Genomic DNA, 25,169 nt, shown 5'->3' with positions numbered 1-25,169 from the left:
TGTATTTCTGTATTAATCCCCAAGCTGTTGCAGTTGATATTTGGAAATACTCACAAGCTTTTAAGTCAGTAATCTGCATATTAAGCAGTCCCTGGGTTTAAGGTCTCCTTGCAATAAGCATCCAGGAGACATTTATATATTCTTGTTCAGGGAGACCTTAGAGCAGCATCTGGTACCTAAAGGGGGCCTACAAGAAAGCTGTAGAAGGAGTTTCTACAAAGGTAGGTAGGGACAGAGCAAGTGGGAATGGCTTTAAACTGAGAGAGGGGAGATTTAGATTAGATATTAGGAAAAAAATTCTTCACTGTGAGGGTGCTGAGGCACTGGCACAGGTTGCCCAGAGAAGCTGTGGCTGCCCCATCCCTGACAGTGTTCAAGGCCAGGTTGGATGGAGCTTTGAGCAACCTGGTGTAGGGGAAGGTGTCTCTGCCTGTGGCAGGGGATTGGAACTGGAAAAGCTTTAAGGTCCCTTCCAACCCAACCCATTCTATGATTCTGTGTTTCCTTTCCTGCTGGGACCCACTTGTGTATTCAGACAAATCCACTCTTTGATGCTCCGATGGTGAGTGTGAAATGTCTTTAAGGAAGAGACATGGACAGCAAAATTTGTGTGTCTGCCGTCATCTCTCTTGCCCCTAAATACTTCGGGTAGGATGCATTACTGTGAGAGTAAAACTCTGTGGTCTGTTGGTTTGACTTACAGACATGAAGGCAGAAGCAGCTCTGAGTATTGCTGCTAGGGCTTCCTGCTGTAACCTGGATCCATTGAACATTTATCTCCAAAGCTTGCTGTGCTCCAGGTTTCTCATCACAGCATGAGGGGCATCCAGATCACCTTGTCTCTCCCTCACAGTTTGTTCTGGATTAGTGCATACATGCATATGTACTTAAATACCTGTCTCCATATGTGTGTTTGTGTGGGGAGGTGGGTGGGAGTGTTTTTCAGTGTTTGCGTTGCCTGTACTGGAACACTGTCCAACCGTACCTTCCATCTCTGCTCTCATTTTGATGTTACTGGGAAGAAAAAGAAAATCTGGCAGTGTCAGTTCTTGCAGGGTTATGATTAATCTTGAGATCTTTTTCCAAAAGCCCGAGTCTCTAATCAGTGTAATGTGCTGGAATTGATCCTCCTTCCCACTCCCGTCCTCATTACAGTTATAGTTTTCATTTATAGTCCCTTTGTAGTGGGAAGAGCTCAAGGACTTCAGGTATGCAATAGCTCAGGTCTCCAAAGGTCTCTCTCTAAGGGTCTTCAATAGGTTGGATGCCTCTGAATCTGTTTTTGAATAGAGAATCTCCAAACAAACTCTCTGGAATAAAAATAATCCTTTATTTATCTGTTTCAGTAACACTGGGTTGTGGTGTTTTGGTTTTTTTTTCCAATTATTCTTTTTTTAACAAAACCCTGGGTTTTGGGAACTTGGCTGAAGTTACTGAACACGTAGGGATGATGATAGGAGACATGCACAGTTAAGGTGAATCTCTGTTTGCTGAGTGACAGGAACAGCCAAGTAGCTAGCCCTTGCTTGCAGCTCTCCAGCAAGTGCCTTCTCCTCCTGTGTCACCCATCTCCTGTGGCTGGCCATGAGCACGGAGAGGCTGCCTGTTGAGGATGGGGAATGAGTTGGTCCTAGTGGTAGGAGAACCTGGTGCTCCCTGGGGCATCCTTCAGGTAAGCCTGTTCCCTGGGGTGGCTTTATTTTGGTGTGCTGAACAGGCGTGTGAATGTTGTGTGATCCAGGTCTTCTTTTCTTGTGCTTCCTAGGTGATCACTCTGTGTGGTGACTGCCTAGGAAGGTGTATTGGGTGAGGAAAACCTGTCCCTCATATTGAAATATACTCTCCTTTCACTTTGCTTTTAGCACAGTACCTTTGGCTGCATGTCAGCATTTTTTGCAGTGTTTAGAGATGATTATCTTATCAGAAAGTTTCCCTGCTGGGTTATATTAATGTAGTTGACACTGTTTTCCTTTTAAAGAACAGGAGCTGGCTTCAAGTTGGGTTTCTTTGGGATTTTTTTCTGCTCTGTGCACAGATGGCAATTATTTGTTTTCATGGTATATTAGTAACCTGCCAGAAAGTGAGAGGCCTGGATTAGGTGATTTGCTTCCTGCTATTAAGTAATGTAGAAAGTCAGAACCCATAACCATGAACGTGCTGGAGCACATACTCATAATCCAAACATATTGTTCATAGCCTGGAATGATTTGTCAATCGGACTTGCCTTTTCCCCCCCCCTTTTCTCTTTTTTTCCTTTTTCCCCCATGTTACCTGGAGACCTTGTAATACCTTGCTATTGAGTTACCCGGAACAGTGGCACAGCCCTGGCTCTCCTCCAGGCTCCTGGAGAAGCAGGCGTGCTCGGTGCTGCTCAGTGCCCTTCACCAGAGGGGCAGACATTTAGGGGCTTGTGAGCAGGTCAGGCAAGAAACCCCCAGGTAGCAGGCTGGATGGCACCCAGGAGCAGTGGTGATAGCCAAAAGCCCTTCCCACGCCTTCAGTAGGGCAGGAGTGGAAGCTTCCCATGTGGGAATGAGCTTCTGCTGCTAACAGGAGCCAACATTGGGGTTTTGAGACCCACTCTCAGGTGCTTCTCCCTTAGATCTGGCCCCTCAGATCAATAATGTAGGACAATTAATCAATGTTAGTGTAGGAGAATTAATCAATGTTTAATGTTTTCAAATCATTGCACAACTACTCAGTAATGACATGGGCATTCTGTCCCCAGCCGTTCTGTGTATTTCGGCACTGGTTTTCCCTTTTGCTCTGAAGAGGCTGAATTCCTGTGGCTTTTTCCAGTTATGCAGGTTTGAGATTTGCTGTGTGAAATCAACACTGCCTTGAGTTTGGTTTTTTATTTACCTGAAGAGGCTTTCCTGCTGGAGAAGTTGCTTAAAACCTCAGAGGGCTGATGGTTGCCTTCTGCTTACTTGAGGCCGCTAGTAGTCAGTGAGCTCTCCCGGTGTTTTCTGCTTCTGTAGGTGATATATTAGGGCTGATTATCTTCCTTTGCAGGGTAAATCATGGGGTACAAGAACAGAAAATAGCAACAGTAATGAAGAAATAGATATGTGTAATAGATACAGGTGAAGAATAACGTAACTCCTCCTTATCTCATAAAATTCCTAGTGGAAAAAATGGGGTTCTTTCTGAAGATACTCTGCTTTCAGCAGTGGCTGAAATCCTGTTTTCCCAATTGTGATGAAACAAAATCTGCAATTAACAGTTTTAGAGTGTTGCTGTTTAACAATTCTTAAGTGTTTCACTTGCTTTTCATGTTGATGTTTTGAGATTTTATATGTATAGATACATACACACACTTCCTAGAGCAGGACTTAATTCTCTATCCTCTCTTGGGATAAATGGGTTAAACATTTAGGGAATGGCTTGTTGTAGCTCTTCTCTGTTGCCCAGACTGCCTCTTACAATCTCTTCCCTCTCTGAGTCTCAATTCTCATGCCTAATTTAGGAGAAGCACCATATTCCCCTCTTCCTGAAATGTTTCATTTTAAAATCTGTCAAGGGATGATCAAGTGGTGCTCAGTTACGAGTAACTGTTGTTTTCCTCTTGTCATTTCACTTAGATTTTTTTAACCCATTTGTTGGGAGGATGTTGGTTGGTTGTTGTTTTCTTCTTTTTTTAAAAATTGATTTTACTGTCAAATTTCAATCTTTGTTTTTCCTCCTAAAGCCATACAACATGTATCTATCTCACTAGTTAAAGCTTTTCTGTCCTTCTGTTTATTAGGGAAAGGTCCTTAATTACGCTATAGGTTGGATTCCACATGGCTGTTTTATACTCTTACTTTCATGGGGATTAGACCTTAGTAATGTTGAAAAATAAGGTTTATGTAAAACAACTTGATAGATCTTTGGCAAAAGGATGTTGGTTGTCGTACACGTGGAGTAACAGGAAGTGACCACAGGTCTTCCATTCCTTCTAAGAAGAGCATCCGTCATACACAACAGTTCATCAATTCTTGTTTCTATTGCAAAGATGATACCCATTGCAATATATGAATTAGCCCGCTGCTATTGCAACTTGGTCCTACTGAGTGAAGCTGAAAGTGATTGACAATTCTGCACTCCAGACGAAAAGAAACAATGGGCCATGAATTCTCTTCAGGCATGGATAACAAAGCCAAATCCAAAACTCTAAGGGAGTATCCTTATGTCAATGTAATATCCCTTTTGTCAGTTATCACTTAGATAAACTGAAATGTTGGAGAAGGGAGAGGAGGAGTTTTCGGCATACACGAAACTAAGGGGAAGCCTTTGGTACACTAATATATGTCAGTTGCTGCTATTGCAGGTTTCAGAGAGCGAGGTATGAATGAGGAAAAGGAGATAAAAATTCTGTTTAACTACCATGAATAAAAAAAATTGATCGTAAGTTATTACTATTTTCTTCACATTCATAGCATGGCCGGACCCCGCTGCATCTTGCTGCCCACAAGGGTCATCTCCATGTTGTCCGGGTTTTGTTGAAGGCAGGTTGTGACCTGGATATTCAGGATGATGTAAGTAGATGCAACCTTCTTGCTTGGGTGGAGGGGGAAAAGGTAATTTGCAAGTAGCAGTAGACTGTCACTTCTTTGAAGTAGGATGAAATGAAAACAAAATCTGTTTCTCTGTTTTCTGATACGGAGATGTAAAACTGCATGGGAGACAATGTAAAATGGGGTGGTTTTCGGTGAGTAGCTTGGTCCTCTTGCTCAAGCTGCAGAGCTTTATGAGAGCTTTAGTTGTGCCAGGCAGGTGTAAGTAGCAGTGAAAGTCATTATCTGCTGCTTGGTGTAGGAGTGAAGTAAGAGCTCACTGTACTCTGTGGGAACCCATTGGAGCATATCAGGCAGGAGACATGATCTGTTGTGATGTTTGCTTGAAGTGGAAGATGCTTTTGTGTAGGCACATACTGCAGCAAATAGAGTATTGAGCAGTTGCCTGGAGCACTGTGCAGTGTCACAGGGAAATCATCCTGTTGGCAGCTGTACTCGATGTGGGGATGGTCAGATCTGTGAGGCTGTTGTGTGGTGAAGCGCCAGCACAATGAAAACAGCTTTGAATTTAGCAAATGGTAGTTTGTCTTCATTTGCTAAAATATGTAAGTTATTGGAATTTCTCAGTGTTCTGTAAGAATAGTTTTGATCTTGGACCAGGCTTAAAGGCACATTGGCGTGAGTAGTAACGTTGTTTTAGTTACCTCGCTGTGATGAGCAAAGGTGTAGGCTGAAATGCACAACATCAGTTGAATAACCATGAAACCACGATTTCTTCAGACTCATTGCTAACTTCTGATAGTACACTGAAACAAGTTTGAGGAAGGGTTGCTTTTGTTCCCCCTGTAATAAATAAAGTGAAGATTCTTCAAAGGACCTAGAGGTCCAAAGGTGGTTTGTAGAGGCACTTGTATGACTACTAAAAATACACTGGAAATATCTAGGTGCCTTTTGAAAATCCCCTTAGGCATTTATTTGCATCTAGAGAGTCTTAAATGTCTGTAGAAATTGGAAGACTGGTTTCCTTCTCTGCATGAGTAGCTGCTTCCCTGTGAGATGTGAGCAGTCTTTCTGACAAGCTTAGGACTGGGGTACGGATGCAGCCAGCTTGCTACTGGGAATCTTGTTTTTCTAGGAAGAAACTTTGCTTCCTGTGCTCTTTATTCTTTCCCTATGCCCATCTGTGAAATGGAGCAGATTTGCAAGTGTAATGTGAGTATCAGTTTATTCAGATGTATCCTGAGTATGTTTTTTGACTTCTCCCTGCAAAAATGATTCATCAGATATTTAAGAGAAATTGCAGGTAGTTTACAAGTACTGTCAGAGAAAAGCAAGCTGCTGCTCTAAGAATGGAAGAGCTTCCACCAATTTGGTCAAGTTGGATTTCTGTGAAAACTGTTTTTTGAGTAAGTCTGGGTTTTCTGAATCCTCTAGTAATAAAGTCTAGGCTGTTTATATGTAAATGTGAAAGCCATAATGGAGAAACAGTAAATCAGTGTATAGCATCGTTTTGGTTCAGCAGAGTCTTGCACTGGAGAGAGTACTTAGCTTGTAGAAGCTGTGTTTCACTTGCCTTACAAGCTTTGCAGGGGCTTTGTTCATAGCAACTGCATACCGCTTCTAAATGTGGTGACTAATCTGAACAGAATAGATGCATGCTTGATTCACAGATGCTGTTTCTTTAAAATGTATTTAGATTTTAGCTCTGTATTTTGTGCTAGTAATTTGGTTGGGGTTGAGGAGAGCCACAGGAGTTGCAAAGTCTCAGTGCGTGTGGATTTGTCTTAGAAGAGGGGGAAGGCTAAAACTTCAAGTGAAGATTTTTGCTTGTGAAAGGTATTAACTAAAATATTTCTGCTTTCCTTTTACATAGGTCTTCAAAAAGGTTCTATATTTTTTGTTTCAACTCGTAAAATTAATTTTTATTCTTTATTTATGCCTCACAGAACATATTTCTATTCTATTTCAGTTGACATTTGTTGATGATGCCTTCGGTCCCTTTTATTGTGTGCTCATTTGTCAGTGAGGGCATCTTAGTTTCAATGTTGATTAACATCTATATGTTTAATTGCTGTTTTTCAGGAATACAGATTTAAGTTCAAAGATGAAATCACTCATAAGAGTGGGAAGTATCATATTTAATTGAAAAGTACATTACTTAGTTGATTTTTGTCTGTGGCATTGTTGTGATAACATCTCCAGTTTCTAAAATGCTGATTTAGATTTTATTTTTCTAAATAACAGGAAACATAAGCACATTTTGTTTTGGAGTTGACTCTCTTTAGCTAATGAATGAATGAAAGACTAACTTTTAATCTGCCACATGATAAGCAGAAACTTATTGGAAGTTGCTACCTGTTGTGGAGAGATTAAAACACTCACTTCATGTTCTACAGATAAATTCTTTTACCCACGGTAAGAGCCATAAGAATTAGTTGAAGAATGACCTCCAGTGGCCTGGAGTGGGATTATTATGAATTTCAGCCGGTGGAGTCCAGCTCTGTAGAGTACGCCACCCCGGGAGCTAACTCCTTCCTTCTCCCTGCCAATACTGAAAAGTCTTACTGGGATCCCAATGCTATCTCTGAATGGTCAATGAGCATCCACACAGCACACACCTCAGAAATAGTCAAGGAGAAAGTTGTGCCGGTGAAGGAAATCAAGGATGAAAAAGATAAGAAAAACCAGAAGAGAAAGGCTAGAAAGGAACCTAGAAGATCAGAAAGAGAGAAGGAGGTTAGAAACCTTGTGCATCAACCCTGCCTTGAGCTTGATGTCTTGCACGGCTGCATGCTGTGAAACCTTGGCCCGATGGTCTGGCATGACCAAGCTCTTCTGCGGTGCATGACTGCATGGCCGGCTTTGCGCTGGGTGTTCTGCAGCAGGTCTCCTGCCCTCTATGTGCTCTCTGGGAAAACAAGTTGATTTAAAATACAGGCCTGAGGCCCCGAAACTTCCCTTCTGGAAGCTCCAGTTTAAGAAGCAGAAAATGAATTTCACATGGAACAGTAACCCATGGTTTATAATGATTTCTAGCTGAATATAAATATGCAAAGTGGCTTATTCCTGTACTCCCGTTTCTGTCCATTCAAGCTGTAATCTGTTTCATTTGTGATTTTTTTTTTTGTGCCTCGATCACTTCTGCTGGTCATGCATCATCATTTATCATTCAGAGTGAAGTAGTTCGTACTGTGTGTCATGATGACTGCTTTTCTTCAGCAGAGGAGGAGGAGAGCAGCACAGTGACACTAGGGAACACTAGAGCACATGATTCAATCGCCTTTGTGTCAGCTGCTTCAAAACGTCCATGTATGCTTGGATGCTCCTGACAGGATTTAATGCTTGGCTGTATTTTGAACTTTCCACCATGAATTTAGTGATTTGATTTCATAGTATAAGACTTTGCAAGTGCCATCCAGCACTTTGTACTGGGGATTGAAGGCACGAGTTTTGGCTGGTTATTTGGTGCAATTCTCCTGTAGCAAGACAGGTTTTTCTGAGATTTCTGCAGACATGGAAAGACAACGAGCAGGCAAAGTGTGACCCTGCAGAAGGGCTTTAAAGGAGATTGTACTATTGATGGATGCTCTGCAGAACAGGAGTGTGTAGGAAAACAAAATATGGTGGTTATAGTTTGGGGGTTTTTTTTAAATTAAAGAGAAGAAGAAGTAATATGTATTGCAAACTGGTGTAAACCAAATCTCATTAGATTTGGGCAGTGGAGTCTATAACAGAGACTCCAATATCCAGGATTGCTGGCAGAACATGTAATAGCTCCCTGAAACCCCTTTGTAAATTGTGTTATTTCCCTTCCCTTGGGGGGAACTTAAGTTCCCAGGAGCCTGGTCGCAGTGGTTGTGTCCACTGCTTTAATTTAGTCAGTAAATGAGGAAACTCGAGGAGATAATTGCAAACACCAGGATACTGAGCAAGTGCCCCTAGCCTAACCAATACAGAAGTGCTACAGTAAAGAGTAGCGCCATAATCCATGGAGAAGGTCAGGATCCATGTATCTGACTTTCTTCAGGAGCCCCAGCCTGTAACCCTCCCTTGAAAGCAGGTGTGTAAGCTCTCTGTACAAAGCATGGTTTCACAGTTTGGAAATGTACCTGCTGGTGCTGGGCCTTGCTGTGCAATAGACCCATTACAGGTAGAGCTGTCAGGATGTGCAGTCCCACATCCTATGCAGCAGGAATGCAGACTCCTATCCCAGTCTTCCAGCATCTCCCTCTCTCTAGCCCAGTGAATACCAACATGTTTCTTAAAAGTGGAGCTCTTTTGATACAGCAGTGCTTTCATGGCAAGTCAAGCTGGGTGAGTACCATAACCTCTGGGTGCAGTCACTTGTGCAAGCCAAGATGTCTGGGGTGTTGAAGGGAAAATGCTGGAGTTTGAGTTGCTTTCAGGGCTAGGAAGGGGATTCAAGATGCATCAGTGTAGACTTAAGTGCCTTACTTCTACCAAGCTTCACTTAAGCACCTATGTGTCGTCTTGGCTTCAGGCCCACACCTGCATTTAGTCAGACTGTTGTTTCTGTCAAGGCCACGTTTGTGTGACACAGCAGAGGTGTTATCTCTCTCTATTGCTACTGAGCTGCAGTCTGTTCCTGAGGGATAAATCACCAACAAATAGCATCATAAATTGTGCCCAACATAATAGTCTGGGCAGTTAATACACATTTACCGGTGTAATTACGCTCTGAGCCTCTGCAACAGCCCCCTAATGCCTTGCTAAAGGCAGAACTCCGATGAGTGCTTTCAGAGACAGTTATTTTAGCAGTTAATAAAAAGAGTCAGTGATTGCACTGTCTGAAAACTCACACTGTGAAAAGCGTCGTCAGTTTTCTCTAACTCCATAAGGGGCAAGATTGGGGTTTGCTCCTCTGCTGCAGGGGAGGCAAGGCAGGTTAGAAACAGTGGAGCAGGCAGGGTTATTTATAAGTGAGCTCCGCTATCTGTGGCTGGGTGCTCAGTGACTTACACACAGAGGCCGTCACGGTCTGGTGGCTCAGCTTCCAAGGCACCTTAGGCAGTTTAAGGTTCATGTGTGTGCTGAGGTCCGAGGGAATGGTTGACCAGTGTCTGCCCTGCTGGCTGAGGGGCCTGGGGGTGGTAGGGACCTTCTCCAGGACATTGATAACTGCCATGTCTTCAATGGGAGGTGCCTTGCTGCAGTTGAGGCAGGGTTTGAGATACCCTTTGACACTCCTTGTTACTTGGATGAGGTATTTATTTAGCTGCTCAGGGTGCTGGCTGGATCTTACTCTTAGATGCTTGGCTTTCCCTGGACTTGCATAAGGAGGATGTCAGCAACAATGCCCACACCTTGGGCAGGAAGCCCCTGAGCCTGCCATTTGTGGGACTTGTTCCCCTTCACCTGCCTGAGCTTCCATTCTGGGGACCAGAATATAGTATGAGACAAAGCCCGGGCATGGCTGAAGCTGTCCCTGTGCTGCTCTGCAGTCCCAGTGAATGGTCCCCAAGCACATGGGCAAGGCTTCCCAAAGAAGCAGTGAGGTGTGCTTCCTGCTTTCCAAATACGTGCTTGTTTTTAATTTAACTGAGGTGCCATTAGAAGTAGCTGTTGTATCGACAACCCCCAAAAAGCTGAATGGCCTTTGACTGCACTGCAATTACTGTGATGAGGTTCTTGTTGTTAGCCTTTAAACTAGCCCAGCAAGAAGACCCTTAATTATAAACTAAATCCAATACAGTCTATTCCTGCCTCCCATTTGGTCTTCTCCACAATCAATTTTCCCGACTCTAAAGAAGTAGGAACCAACCATTCATTGTTCAAGCTCCATCCATCACAGTGGCAGATGTCATCTTGCTTTAGTCTTTATTATAATATTTTCTGGAGTTTTGCTGGTGCAGCAATACAAGTTGGCAGGGATAGGTTGATGGATTACTTTCCACTTCATGGTAGTCAGCTAAAATGACCTTTGCACTGTCCACATTACCCATTGCTGCAGTAGCTACTGTCATTGGTACCGTGTATTAGCAAAAAAAGGTTGTAAGTTTTTCCCCAGCTTGTTAGCAAGCAGATTTCTGTGAAGTTATAGTTACTGGAAACTGGCACTTGGCACTTGTGAGATGGTATAATTTGGACATTTTCCTTAACGTGTTGGTTAGCTTTAAATGTGGAACAGATACACAAGTTCAGAGAACTCGCAGTGTTGTCAGTTTTCCAGTACTTTGTGTTTGTCTGAAAGTCCCAGTTCCTGCAACTGTTACTGTCTTTGTTCAAAATTTCCAGTTTTAATAGGGGCAAGAACAAAAATAAGAGTCTGTGACCTCTAGAGACAACACGGACATAGCAAATTTAAACCAATTTCAACACAATTTTTTAAAATCAACTTCATGATTATAAGCCGATTTAATGATTTACTGGGGGGGAGGAGGTTGGCATTTCAGGGGTTACTGAAAGGTAGTGGTTGGCAATGCTAATTTTTCCTTATGGATTAATAACTATTTTGCTGTCATTAGCACAAAAGAAGCCCACCAAGAGCAATTCTAAAATCAGCTCTTAATTGCCTTTGAGAACAAATTATTCAAATTACCCAGTTATCTAAACACGTGCAGACTGCAGGGCAGAAAATACAGAAATTTCTCTAGTTTTAGTATTCAATATAATGTGGCGTCATCTGATAAAGATTTGTAGCAGAGAAATTTTGAACCTATTTAGGGCTAGCGTCCTGCAAGCTTTTCTTCCTCAGGATACACTGCATATCTGTGCCCTCTGTGGGTTTTTGGTGCCCATTATCTAGATCAGCAGAAGTGGATTGAATTCCTACTCTGTTTATTCATCCCCGAAAAAGGCTGTGTGCAGCTTTGAAGCTAAGTCTTTGTGCCTGGACTCAGGCTGTGCTTCAGCACTGCGGGTTCAAAGTATCTTCAAAGGAAAGCCTAGGCCGGTTGTTGTGGCAGCAATGGAGCTACCGCAGCTCATTTTTCCATCGGTCGGTGTCTTACATGCTGCTGCATAAATCCTTCTATTCCTTCTCTTTTATCATGGTCTCACCAACATGCACATAAAAATATATGGATAACCCCATATAGGTAGGGCCAGTAGTTTGTGTCTCTCCAGTCTTCAGGTTTGGAAGGCTTGTAGAAAATTAATCTTGGGCTCTATAGCTCAGCAAATGAGTTCAGCAGTTGTTAGGGGGGCAATAGGTGGGCAGTCAGACAAGATGACAGCATCATCATAACTTCTTTTGGGAGCTTGGCCATAAAGGAAATAAACTGATGTAAGAAGCTTGCTTGTTGCCGTTATGTGGCCGGTCAATGAGAAGTGAAAGTCATTTGGACCTCAGGATTGCTCAGTTGTTTGGAGTTGATGGTCTTGCAGTTGTGGTCTTCATCATAAAATTGCCTCAACTCTTAGCCCTAATTAGTAAACTCATCAGAAGTGCTAAAGTGACCACTCTCATCTCATGCTGCTTATCCTAAGCAGGGCTAACGGAGCAATCAGAGCCAAAACAGGAAAGCTTCATCCAGTTAGTGGAAGTACTGGAGAATCATTAGGATGAATTATGGCAGCCTGTAATTCCCTTTAGTTCCCTACAGATACTGTTGATTATTAGACACGTTGTGCCAAATGTGTTAGATTCACTGCCTTCTAATGCTACTATGGTTTTAGTGCCCTTCAAACCTGTATATGGGATTGTGATGACTTGCAAACTTCTCTAAACAGTTGGTTTATAGTTCTCTAATACTTCATTGAAAACTTCATTAATCTTAGAAACTTTAATGACAGTGGTTTACAAGGACTGTTTTCAAAGGCAGCTTGAGTTGAAACACTACCTGCGTTAAAGTGCAGCCCCTGTGTGTGTTGTATGGATTTGCATTGAGTCAGAATGAGGTGGGAATGGTACTGATCACAAACTGTTTCTTTTGCAGGGTGATCAGACAGCATTGCACCGGGCTGCTGTTGTAGGGAACACCGATGTTATAGCAACTCTGATTCAAGAGGGGTGTGCTTTGGACAGACAAGACAAGGTAACGGGTGAAAGCAAAGCCCTGTAGTATGGCAGCCTTGCCAGCCAGTAAGCCCAAAGTCTCAGAAAGAAAGTTAAGGTTTATACTCCTGAGTAAGTATCTGATGCTTTGAAAGTAATTGGAACAGTTACACTGGAAAAACACTGTTCCATCTTTTCAGTATGAATTACTGATTTAGGTATTTTTTTCATAACAAGCTGATGGGGCTTTGAGCAGCCTGGTCTAGTGGAAGGTGTCCCTGCCCATGGCAGGGGAGTTGGAACTGGATGCTCTTTAAGGTCCCTTCCAACCCAAACCATTCTATGATTCTATGGTAGTTTTTTAGTTTAAGAGTCTGTTCTCACGTCCTTAAGGGAGAAATTAACATACAACTATACTGTGCCCTACGTAAACACTGCAGAGTTTCCCTTGACTACCCTAGAAACTGACAATCCCAGGCTGTAAATTTAGTTGTGGAGTAAATATAACTAATTCCAAGATCCAAATGAAAGAAATAATATTTTTACCCTCTTGTAAAAATAAAATAGAAAATAAACTGGTACGGAAGGAAAATGGCTGTATTTGCAAAGAGAGCAGTGGGGTGTGCAGCTGCTGCGCTCTAAATGTAACGTTACTCTGCATGTGGTGGGGCACAGGACGCTAACCTTCTCCTTGTGTGTGTGCTCTGCAGGATGGGAACACTGCTCTTCACGAAGCTTGTTGGCATGGATTCAGTCAGTCTGCCAAAGTGCTCGTTAAAGCAGGAGCCAACGTTCTTGCCAAGAACAAGGTGAGACCCATGCAGGAGGAGCTTTCAGTTCTAGTGTACGGTGGCTGATGCTCAGCCCTGGCAATGTGTAGCCATGGCATTTCTCAGTAGGTGAGGACCTACTGAGAGGGATTCTTTTTCTTCCTTTTTTGCCTTTATTACGCCTGGATGGTTCCTCCACAGGCATTGGGGAATTCATGTTTTGACAGCTGATGCAGGGGGAACTCAGTAGCACATTGAATGATACATTAATTACAGCTGAGGAATGCTAAAATTCCTGTGGAAATCTCCATGGTGCTCTAATTTATACCAAGCGTAGTCATTGTGCTTGGTGTGATTTAAAATGAAAATGAATTGTCCTAATAGGAAAATAGCTTTCAAAATCCAGTATGTTTTTTGGAAATCAAACAGCCAAAGGGATGTAAGCCACTTAGGGGAAAAAATAGTGTATCTTTTGTTAGGAAGTTCTTCCTAATATAATAGTGTAGATTCTTACCAAAATCCTGTAATGAACCTGGATTATGTTCCTTTTAGTATTCATGATACCTTGAGAGCAGTTTAGAGGAAAAAAGGACAAAGCCAAGAGGCTTTAGTTCCACTCTAATTGTAAAACCTGTGAAGACTTCAATTCAGCAATTCAGAAATTAATGGAAATGGCAGTAGCAGCCTGTGGTGTCAGCTGAGCTGGTGTTTGGACGACTGTGCCGGCAGGCCAGATTGCATGGTTGGCACCGTGTCTTTTGTTGCAGGTGAGAGGGCTTTGGGCTGGCTGTATGGGAACTCTGAGCATGTCTTGGTAAATGTGTCCCTAAAACAACAACTGAGAGGGGCTAGTGAAGAAAGGAGACAGCTGGCCAAAGTCTAAGATTCTGAGTGAAAAGGCACGTTTCCTGGGCATAGTGTTTCTGTATGTGCACATGTATATGTACTATCATGGTCACTGTGTGGTCCATAATTACATGATCTTTGATACTGGTTTATATGTATTCCTTCTTTTATATTGTTCCAACTTCAGTTTTTCTTTGTGGAATTGTTTTTGTGGTAATGTTTACCTAGATTTGTATCAAAGGTACTTCAGGAACTTCCCATGCTTGGCTTTATAGTCTTGTGAACCATTATACTCCCATCCCTTGATACCCTTGACTATGTATATATGTACAAGTGTCTACAAAGTGCAGGTTTAAGATGCAAGTCTGGTTATTGGGTATGCTTGGGTGCCTTTGGGTAGTAGAAGACTTAGCTTGTAGTACAGCCTATGTCAACTGGAGACAGCCTCTCTTGGAAAACATGTGCACAGAATAGCTCAGCAGGGTTGATGTCTGAGGTACGACTGGCAGACTAACACTGAATGACCAGCTCCTATGCTGGTCTTTGATGTCTCACCCAAAGGGTAAGACATCCTCTCCCTTTTCATTTCACTGTTTGGGTGTTTTTTAATATACAGGATCTTTTCTCAGGAGCTGCTGAAAAATGCAGGAATCGTGCATGCTTGCACACATGCCTGTGCTTTTACCCCTTTTGATTTCAAGGCAGATGAAGAGCTTAACTCTGTCTAATCCCAAAATGTTTTCTCTGGTCTCTCAAATTCTTATGTTACTGATGACTACACAGAATCTTTCAGACACCAAGGCTGAGTGCCATAGACAGGATCACCCTATACACAGGCTGTTGGCTTAAACCTGAGCATCATGCCTTTTTTGGCTGGATGGGACAGATAGAGGCTGCTAGACTTGTCAAACGCTGCTAAGCAGCAGAAGGTGGGAGGGATTTGAGGCTATATATTCTGTAACTCCTGGTTGATATGTCCTGGAAGCGCTTGTACAGATGCACTTCTTGCAGCAGAGCACCTTGACCACAGTGTATGTAAGAGCGATGCAATTGAAGATAACTCCCATCTTCAATTGCCTGGCTGGCCTCTGGCTTGAAGTGAAATGCAGAGGCCTGACAGAACACCTAGGATTTTAAAGGCAAGTTTTAAAAGCATTTCAGGCAGGCATTTGAAGAAGGGACAACGCATGGGGAACACACCTGGGTAGCTGTATTCCTCCTGGGCAGCGGTCACCCTGGAGATGCAGTTTACTTTCAGTCAAGTTGGCTTTATAAAAACTCTTCTGCTGTGGTAGATTGTCCTGTTAGATCAGTTGTAGCCCTCTTTGTAGGTCCTCCATCAGTCTGCATGTTCTAGTGAAGATTCAGTAGACCAGTGAATACCTTCAGACTGGTACACCTTGGATCCACTCTCCCTCTCAAGAAAGCTTGAGGAGAGCCTGTTCTGTGAGCCCTGTCCCCCGGTACCAGAACCATGACTTCTCCCAGCTTGGAACTCTTTGCCCCTCACCTACTGTACAGGACCTTTCTGCTTTCCCACCAGGGCCAACCTTCCAAACGCCACATGATAAAGGCATTGCAGAGGCAATAAACCCAGGAGGGAAAAAATTGGCACTTAAATGCAATTTAGCTGAGAAAGAAAATGTTCATGTCTGCCACAGCTTAGAGAAACAGTCTGTAATGTGGAACTGAAGACCTAAGAGTGCATCTAAGAATTGGCTGTTTGTAATTCAAACCCTGCAGCTTTGATCTGTGTCTTGAAAGCATGGGGAACAAGTTAAAGGACATAATCAAGGTGAACAGGCAGCCTAGTAAGCATGGGAAAACTATTCACCTGAGCTGACTTCTTTTCTAGCTCCCAGGAGCCAAAAATCCCAAGCAATTTTAAGCCAACAAAAGCCAAACGCTGCCAGAAAAACTTGTCAGACTGATAATGTGCTTAACAGTGCTAGAAAGACAATAGACAGGAAACCTCTTCTTTCGTTTCTGTCCATAAAAGCTGCATTTTTGCTCCTTTCAGGAATCTTAGCATGTGATTCTCTGGGGTTTGGGTGGCTTTTTTTTCCCCTTCTTGTGTTGGCTGGCGACTGATGTGCTTCCTGAACGTTGGAGCTTCCCGATAGCCTAAAATCTGCATCCTGACCTGTGAGATCCCCTGGAGACTGCCTTTACTATATCCCAGATAAATAATTCACAGGATGAAGAGGGTATTTCTCTCTCTGGGTTCATTCAGTTCATATCTTTGGGAAAATAACAGCGACAGTATCCTGTTCCTGGGGGGATCTTCTTGTGGGAAGGGCTGTGAGGTTTTGTTTTTTAATGCTCATGTCCAATTTCTAACCACGACTTTTATATTTTCCTGTGTTTCTCTAAGGCAGGTAACACCCCTCTTCACCTGGCTTGCCAGAACAGCCATTCCCAGAGCACTCGTGTTTTATTACTTGGAGGATCTCGAGCAGACCTCAAAAACAACGTGAGTTTTGAAAAGAACGTGTTCATGTTTGTGTGCCTTTGTTTTAGCTGTTACTTTAACTTTTGGGAATACTCAGAAATACTTTCAGCTGTGTTTTTTGCTATAAATGCTATTGAAAATCCCACTAACAAACCATTGTATACATCCTGCGCAGGAATGGTTCTCATAGGACTGAACAATGCGCTACTTGTATCCATCTCTTGAGTGGGGATGGAAGGAGTCAAAGGGGGCTTTGCTGTTGCACAGCTGATCCTTTGCTGCTTTTCGAAGTCCTGATGGCCTGACCCATACGCTGTTGTGCAGCTCTGCAGACGGGTTCCACTCTCAGAAAGATGGAAAACTTAAAAGGGTTTTTATGCCATACTGGTGAAAGTCTTCAGACCTGCCACCATTGAGACAGATCATGTGTACTGTGTGTTGATCTGTCAAATGAGGTAGATAGAAGGTGACTTCAGTTTCAGACAGCTTTCCTCCTATTTTATAATGAGAAGGAAGCCAGATGTTTTTGTTCTTGCTCGGCAGTGAAACCCATGGGGCTCTGCTCCCAGTGCCAGCTGCGCATGTGTCACCCCTCCTGGGGATGCTGCTCTGTCCCCCACTCCCATATTTATTCATTACGTGCAGCACCGTTGAGTGTCCAGATCACATTGGTTTGTGGTTCAGAAGAACAGATTTAATGTAAAAATGTAGATCAGGTTTTGTAGTGCAGGAAAGCAGCATTTTGTGATTCCAGTATTTCCCACCAGTGATTAAAGAATTTGTACCCCCAGCTTGCCTGGCCCCAGCTCTTGCTAAACCCCCCCCCCCTGCCATGAGAGCAGGTTTTGTACTGCAAAGGAGACAGCATTGCTGCTCAGTGGAGGTGTGTGGAACTTGCTGCTCTCTTTGGTTTAATAGGATTGTTTCATCCCTGAACGCTGTGACAAGTGCAAGCTTTACTACTGCGATTACATGCTCAGAGCTTTGTTTCTGTTTGCAGGCAGGAGATACCTGTCTGCATGTGGCTGCTCGTTATAATCACTTGCCCATCATTAGGGTGCTGCTCAGTGCTTTCTGTTCTGTCCATGAAAAGAACCAGGTCAGTGCATGAACCTCATTGTGACTTTGTGCCCTTTGCACATGGCTAGTTGTTGGGAAGAGGGATTCCTACCCAAGTGATCCCGCTTCACTCTGTGTTTCACTGTACCACCAAATGCTTTTAAAAACAGCCTTAAAGTAATAGCATATAAGTGGTTTATTATTTTGCCATCACATTTGCATCATTTCTTTAAAGCATTGCCTATTTATGAGGTTCTGCAATCGTATGTTGGTATAGGAAGGGGGTCTGGGACAGTAGTGGCATGAGGTTAGGAGCTGGCGCACTTGGGGCCTTATCAGTTCTGTGCAGAATGGGACTGGGCAAGAGACTCAGTTGTTTTATGGGGGCCCATTTTCTCCTCTGTAACTAGGATTTAATGATCCCGTGGCCATTGTAGAAACATTGTAAAACAGAACTCACTAACATTCAGATACTACAAAGGTGCAAATTCCTCTGAAAATTTTCTTTGCTGCATTTTGCAGTGAGGGGAATTGAAATAACATAAAAGTGAAGAAAAATTATGCTTTAAATTCAAAGTAATGGTCAGTCTAACCTAGGATTAATCATCCATAGTTGTTTTATAGAGAAGTAATTGATTTTATATCTATAGCATAGCCTAATTGTGTGGTAGAAGGGAATGGATTTAGTACATTAAGATGTATTAAATCTGCTAAATAAATAGCTTATGTGGTGCTTAAGCACATCGTCTCATGCTCCTGGGAAACTAAAGATGTTTTCTGATGTGTACATTTAATCTTGTTTCTCAGATATGAGATATTACACCAAACAAAAAGGGTTTCAGTATGTTAAATTTACTGTGTAATTTTATTTGGAAATGAGTCTTTAAACTTGCAAAATGAGCTACTGAATATTAAGATTAACCGGTGTGAACCTGGCCCAGAGAGACACCCCTTCCCTCCATTCCCCAGCACTACCCAAAGTTGTTCCATATTTACATGTATAATGATTTTATTTATGAATACACCTCACCCAGGTTAGCGACAAGCAGCAGGCATCCACTAGTCTCAAGGAGATCTAATTTTCTGAAGGCAGAATGCAAGGCAGAGGGGACAGGAAAGCATTACATACACATGTCCTGTCTCCTTTGAACAGCTGCTGGCTGTGTTAGCGGTGCCCAAATCTGATCACAGCTGTCTTCACCTGTCTGCACTGGGACCAGGGCAGGGCAGTGTGTTATGCAGGACCTGGATCATCTCCTGGCTTTCATCCAAACCCTGTTTTTCTTGAGGAATCTCCTTAAGGGAACACCAGCCACCACGCTGCTTGTACTACCTGGCTGGTTTTGAGTAACGTGAGAGTTGACCATCTGTGCACCAAATAATCAAACCTGGAAAAAAGAGAAGGATGTGGTGGGAAAACCGGTTCTGCCCTCTGATGTCATATCCATTTGCTCGCGGTAGAGCTGGGCTGCCTCCCATCTGCATTGTATATCACTCGTTTCAGTTAAACCAGATCACCAGCGCCCTGGCTGTGTTTCTCAAAACCAGGCTGAAGCAGGTCCTTGCCCTGAAGTAGTTCCTGCCCCTTCCTGTCCCCTTCCTCCTAATTCTATTTTTCTTACTGAACAGGCCTTATTTAAGCTCAGTGAGTGCAGGTCTTTTAAGCTCTGAGCCTCTTTTTCTGGAGGGTGAGACCCAAGGATGTGTGTTACACCACTGTTCTTTGCTTTCTGACTTGCAGGCAGGGGATACTGCGCTCCATGTAGCTGCTGCTCTCAATCACAGGAAGGTGGTTAAGCTGTTGCTGGAGGCAGGGGCTGATGCATCTGTTGTCAACAATGTAAGCAGTACTTGGAGTTTTGTTGGTAATTTATATTAATGCAGACTCCCTTCAACACTCTTCGTAGTGCTGGTAGAAAGTAATTTGGGTGTTAGAGCTGAATTAAATTGGGGTAAATGAAAGCAGTTAGTTAACTTCACTCTTGTGGACAGAGCACGTACTAACCTTGGGTGGAGAAACCCCACATTTCCAGGGGCTTCTGTTTGGAAGGAAATGCCTTTTTCTTTTTTCTCTCAGGCAGGTCAGACCCCTCTAGAGGTTGCCAGACAGCACAATAACCCTGAGGTTGCACTCCTTCTCACTAAAGCATCACAGGTACGTTACAGATCTTTCCCAAGTGTATGTACACACATACGCTTGGAGCTGAGTCCAGTTAACCTTGAGAGGTTGCATCCTCTTCTGCTGTGAAAGGTGCCTGTGTTTCTGCTGGCATTGTGTGCTGGTCTCAGGTCTGTTGATGTGGAGCCTTTCAGCCTCCAAGCACAGCAAGGTGTGCAGACTAAGCCTTCACAGCATTAAGCGCTGTCAGAGGTCCCACTGGCCTGACTGGCAGAGGATGGAGCAGCCAGAGGCACTTGCTTGCCATTGTGGCCCAGGGGTTAGAAAGCTGCCCTGTATCCAAAAGTTCCTGGGTTATGTTGCTGTGCTGCCTGCTTCAGGGATCTCTCATCCTTGTTGCACTGGAAGACGCTTTGAAATGGGGACAAAATGTCCTGTTTGTACTGTGCTGCTGCATGTGAAATGCTGCAATGCTCTTTGGGTCAGAAGGCGTATGGTAGGGCTCTCTATTCTGATGAGACAAAGTGCGGTTGCTGCCCTGCTCCTCCTTGTTACCCCTGAGTGAGAAGGGCTGGGCTTGGCTTGGCAACCAGCCGGAGGACACAGGAGGTGCTCACCTCTCCAGGGAATTGCAGAGTGTCCTTATAGACTTGCCTTAGTGGTAGTGTGTTTTCACAGCTATCAGCACCCATGGTGCTTGGCCCATCAGTGTCCATCTGGCAACGCATTCTCCTTTATCCATTGTCTTTCAGACAGAGGTGAAAAGGGTATTACTCTATTACTTGGCTTCTGTGGTAAGAGCGAGCATGACATCACTGAATAACAGTGTGGTCTGTCGTCAGGTCTCACGCTTTAACCGTGGAAGAAGCCTGAGGAAGAAGAGAGAGCGACTGAAAGAAGAAAGACGAGCTCAGTCAGTACCACGTGATGAAGTGGTACAGAGCAAGGTACAGCCCTACGTTACCAGCTGCGTCTCCTGCGAGGGGGGACTGTAAATCCCATCAGGACCAAAGCTCTTTGGAGCCATCACTTGTGCATGACCACAGAAGCTGTCTGAGGCACTCTGTGGTGCTGTGCTGCTAAAGGGTTGCCCACTCACATGTGCAGAGCAGCTTAAAATTGGGCAACTGAAGAAAAGACACCTTTTCTCCATCTCTGCAAGCACTCTGAACTCCCTGTCTTTGCTTCAAGCAGGGTAGCATCTCAGCTGCTGATGACACACCAAGCAGTGACCAGCCACCACAGAAGAAGAGTGATCTGAAGGATGAACCCCGGTCAACCTCACCAGATCCCAAAGGGAAAAAGAGTAAAAAGAAAAAGCCAAAGGAAAAGGTATGAGTAGGTTTAAAACAGCCGAGGGAAGGGATAATGGTTGAGCAATAGTTCCGTTGTCCAGTATGTTGGTGAGTCAGGGCAGCAGGCCTGCCATGCTCATGGGCAGAGGTAGTAGTCTTCAGACAGAAACAGATTGTGTAATTGCCACGATGGGTTTGTCCTGTTCCCACCAGGAATAGTTCACCAGGGGGCTCATAAATGGGACAAGCATTGTATGTATTTCCTGCAGGTCTCAGCACTCTCAGACCCCATCTCCCCAGCCGATCAGCAGACACTCCCTCGGGCCCAGCAAAACGTGCCTAAGCGCAGAAGTAAACATCACTGCTTCTCTCCACCCCCTCCCCACGAGGTCCGAGCCTACCAGCTCTACACGCTCTACCGAGGGAAGGATGGGAAGGTGATGCAGGTGAGCTGGACGCCACCCTCCTGGAGCGGGATGCGGGCAGGAGCGCTCAAGACACGGTAGCTAATAGATAGAGAATGTGCTCAGCTAACTGCACTCTGGGGGGTACAGAATCATGACTGTGGGTTTGTTTTCGTTGTTCAGGCTTCAGCAGCATTTTGGCCTGAAGTCTGATAAACAAGTCGGGGTTCGTGCATGTCAAAGAAGACAAACTTCAATAGTTTTGATCTACAGAATATTTCCTTTTTGGAGATAGTGTACCGGTGATTGGAAACAACATTGGAACTTTGATGATACACTTTGAAATGTTGAGATTGCAAAGGCGTTTTCTAAGGAGAGTAACTGAGAGCAGTGGGTGAGCACTGAAGCTCACTAAACCAAGAGCTTAAGCACTTTTCTTTTGTGTATTGCAATGCATCTTTAGGTATTCTAGGATTACTGGAGGCAGGAGCTATACAGAAATTGATTCACAAATAAATCTGGAGTTACCAGCTCCTGGGCATCTATTCCAGCTTAGAGCCTGGCAGTCATTTTATTATGCAAGTATTTAACAGTAGACATTTATTTTAAAAAGGGTATGAAACCAGCAAATTCCCCTGTAGACACTGTAAATGTCCATACTGTTGTGTTCTTAATGTTGCCCTCCTGTATCTCTGGGACATCAATCCTTCCATTTCCTTAGCTGCTTACAGCCATCTTCCAGCTCTCCTCCATCCCTTGCTGTAGTTAAAAAATTCAGAGAGACTGAAGTTCTCTCGAGGCAGACTTCAAGAGGTTTCACCATCTCCCTGTGTAATGCTTGGAAAATTTCCAGACAGGCACTATGGGATTATCCTAAGAGAGAATATGAAATATACGTCCTAAGAGAGATTATGAAAGCTCCTCCACCAGGAGCTTTCATATGTTGAAAGGAGTATCTCCCTGCCCCTGGGATCTGATGGTAGATGGGCTGGTAAGAGGGACTTGGAGAGCAGGAAGAAAGGTGCAGAGAGCAGATAGGATTTGTGTACAAATGTAATAAATTCACAAAGATTAGCTGAATAGAGCTAGACACCCTTACATAGTATTTCCTGAAATACATGACACAGCTCTCTCTCATCTGTCATCTTTGATGCCCTCAGGCCCTGAAGAGTAGATTTTCTTGAGTACCTGCATTTCTGAAGCTTTCTTTAGTGCTCAGCAAACCAATCACCTTCCCCTGCCAAGGGAATAACCCCCAATTTGTGAAACAGTAGTGCAGGGCCAGAGGAGAGAGGGAAGGAGGCTCCTCTGTGGACAGAGTTAGAGCAGCCGCTTTGGGCTCCTGACTTGCCTCCTGAAGGAGCAGATTCCAGCCTTCAGACTGCAGAGGAAGCCAAAGAGAATCAGCTGTCCTTGTGTAAGGGAGCCTTTTGAGACCATCTCCCTGAGAGATTTAATGTGGTCATGCAGCTCCCCTTGCAGAAGTGAGTCAAAGGCAGTGGTGTGCACAGCAGGCAAGGGTCAGCTGAATGTCAGCGGGGTGAAGGCAGGCAGGAGCAGCCACACAGCACCAAAACAAACAGAAAGAGCACATTTTTGTCATTAGGTTAGAAAACAAATGCACACAAAACCACACATGTCCACAAAACCTTTTTTCTGGTACAGTTCAGAACTGCAGCATGTGATGTGGGATCCCCTCACACAGCACACAGTACTGTGGCATACGTGAGCTGAGCTCATCGCTGCTTGTAGCCCCAGCAAAATCAACACTGCTGTGTGTTAGGCTGTGTCCATATAAATCAGATCAAGCCTTTTCTAGTCTGTGCTTTTCCCACTAATAGCCTGTTTGCTGAGCTACTGTAAGATGTTATCAGGAGTTTGAGATACAGCACATGGTACAGAAGAGCCCATGACTGGACTGGGGAGGCTGTGATAATGTTCCAAGTGCACCAAGAAGACAGCGGGATATACGAAGTTAATGGATGACTCTTTTCAGGCACCGATAAATGGATGTCGTTGTGAGCCCCTGATAAATAAACTGGAGAATCGGCTGGAGGCAACAGTGGAAGAGATAAAAGCTGAGTTTGGGACAGTACAAGATAAGATGAATATTAAGCTCGGCCAGATGGAAACCAAAACTCAACATCAAGTAAGACTATGACGTGGAGGTGTGCTTGCCTGTATGAAAACATATCCTAAGCTTAATGAACATTTTCGTTGTCATGATTCATTTATTGCTTCTTGTGTGGTAAAATGAACCTGAAATGTAATCCTCTAGCCAGGGAACTGTGATATTCCACAGGGATCTAATGTTGAAAACTAGAGTCTTGCAAAACCCACATTTAATGTGTGAAGTGGCATCTGGTGCCTTTTTAGACAATAAATCTAAACTGCTTGAGGCTGTAAGAGGGAAATTTAAAGATGGAAGGCAGTCCTACAGCTCATCAGTTTGTAATTGTAAAAACCCCTCTTGCTGAATTCTGCTTGCACTGAGATTCAAGATCCTCTAAATTGTTTTTTTTAATGTAATTGTTATCCATCACTAATTCTGTGATTGAACCTTTTTGCAAGCTACATCTCGTTGTTGGCAGCAGTCCTGGAAATGAACACTGAAAGACAGACAGTACTTTGACTTACAAGGTTCACAGGTTGTCTGGTTTTTAACATGATCACCTCAGCTAAGTTACGGTGTGTTTCCCCCCACCCCAGCTCCGCGTTTTAGACAAGCTCATGGCTGAGCGGCTCTCGGCAGAGAGAACAGAGTGCCTTCACCGCCTGCAGCAGCACACCGAGCTGGAAAAGAAAGAGGGGGAGAAACGGCAGGTAGGGCTTGAACCAGCTACTGCCTGTTAGCCCAGATGGATCAGCGCAAGAGTTTCGCTCCAGCAGGCAGAGGGAATATTGGAAACTTCTCTGCTAAAAGAGACAAAAGAGCTTCAAAGATCAAATTATTCCCTGATATCACCACCTTTATCTCTAAACCAACTTTATAAAGCTTTTGCATTAGAAATGGAGAGCGTGAAATCCAGTCTCTCTGTCATAATTTAATTTGGTGGTTCTGAAATACGGGATCTGTAACAAAATGTTCTTTTTTCCTAACAAAGTACTTTGCAAAAATTCCTACTAATAAATTTTTAACAGTTGTGCTTTCAGCTTTAGCTTCGTTAAAGGATGCCCATAGGAACATCTGCAAATGGTAACAAGACCAAGACCTGCATTGTTCCTTTTAACAACCACATGGTTGTGCCTGAATCTCTCTCTTCTTCTCTATCTGATCTTTTTTTCCCTGTGCATTAAAAGGCTGCAGTTCTTCCCTCTGACTTGGGCAACACTGCACCATCTCCAAGCTGTATGTTACTGCCAATAGGCAAGTTCTGTTAGTGTGCTTGTTTAACCAGCATGACAAGAATTAGCTGTTCCTGTAGAGACCCAGCTCTTGCCCTTCTAGCTTCTGCAAAAAATTCACCATTAAAACATGCTAAGAAATGTGTGTTCATGTCCTGTTTGCTGTAATTGAAATTACTGGAAAAACTTGAGTTGGGCTTCACTAGATGTCCATGTGTAGAGAAGGGCCAGACCTAAATTCATGATGTCATATGAACAAGAGGGTGAAAGAGCTACTCATAATTTAAATGCTGACTGGCAAATGCCTCTGCATCTGACACTTACTAAGCGCCTTTGTAATTTGAAAGCTGTTAGTAATTTATCATTTAGTGTGGGATTCATCTTTACCACCAGCAGAGGTTGGCAATGGTATAAAGCGGTGTC

General features: G+C 43.7%; 1 protein-coding gene across 1 annotated transcript in view; it reads left to right on the top strand.

Annotated features, from left to right (window-relative positions):
* The window catches only part of ANKRD6 (ankyrin repeat domain 6), a gene marked incomplete at both ends in the record, with an annotated part of 33,325 nt that overhangs the window by 5,780 nt on the left and 2,376 nt on the right, over positions 1-25,169 (top strand). Inside the window, 12 exons of the mRNA XM_080615266.1 lie at positions 4,422-4,520; positions 12,398-12,496; positions 13,167-13,265; positions 16,447-16,545; positions 17,525-17,623; positions 19,325-19,423; positions 19,661-19,738; positions 20,545-20,649; positions 20,894-21,034; positions 21,267-21,443; positions 23,398-23,550; positions 24,111-24,224. Of these exons, the coding sequence (XP_080471392.1) occupies positions 4,422-4,520; positions 12,398-12,496; positions 13,167-13,265; positions 16,447-16,545; positions 17,525-17,623; positions 19,325-19,423; positions 19,661-19,738; positions 20,545-20,649; positions 20,894-21,034; positions 21,267-21,443; positions 23,398-23,550; positions 24,111-24,224 (1,362 nt within the window). The remainder of the gene's footprint in view (positions 1-4,421; positions 4,521-12,397; positions 12,497-13,166; positions 13,266-16,446; positions 16,546-17,524; positions 17,624-19,324; positions 19,424-19,660; positions 19,739-20,544; positions 20,650-20,893; positions 21,035-21,266; positions 21,444-23,397; positions 23,551-24,110; positions 24,225-25,169) is intronic.

The sequence above is a fragment of the Psittacula echo genome, assembly GCF_963264785.1.
Source record: "Psittacula echo genome assembly, chromosome: 4".
Lineage (NCBI taxonomy): Eukaryota > Metazoa > Chordata > Aves > Psittaciformes > Psittacidae > Psittacula > Psittacula echo.
Note: the sequence above shows the minus strand (reverse complement) of the source record. Positions and strands in the feature narration are given on the sequence as shown.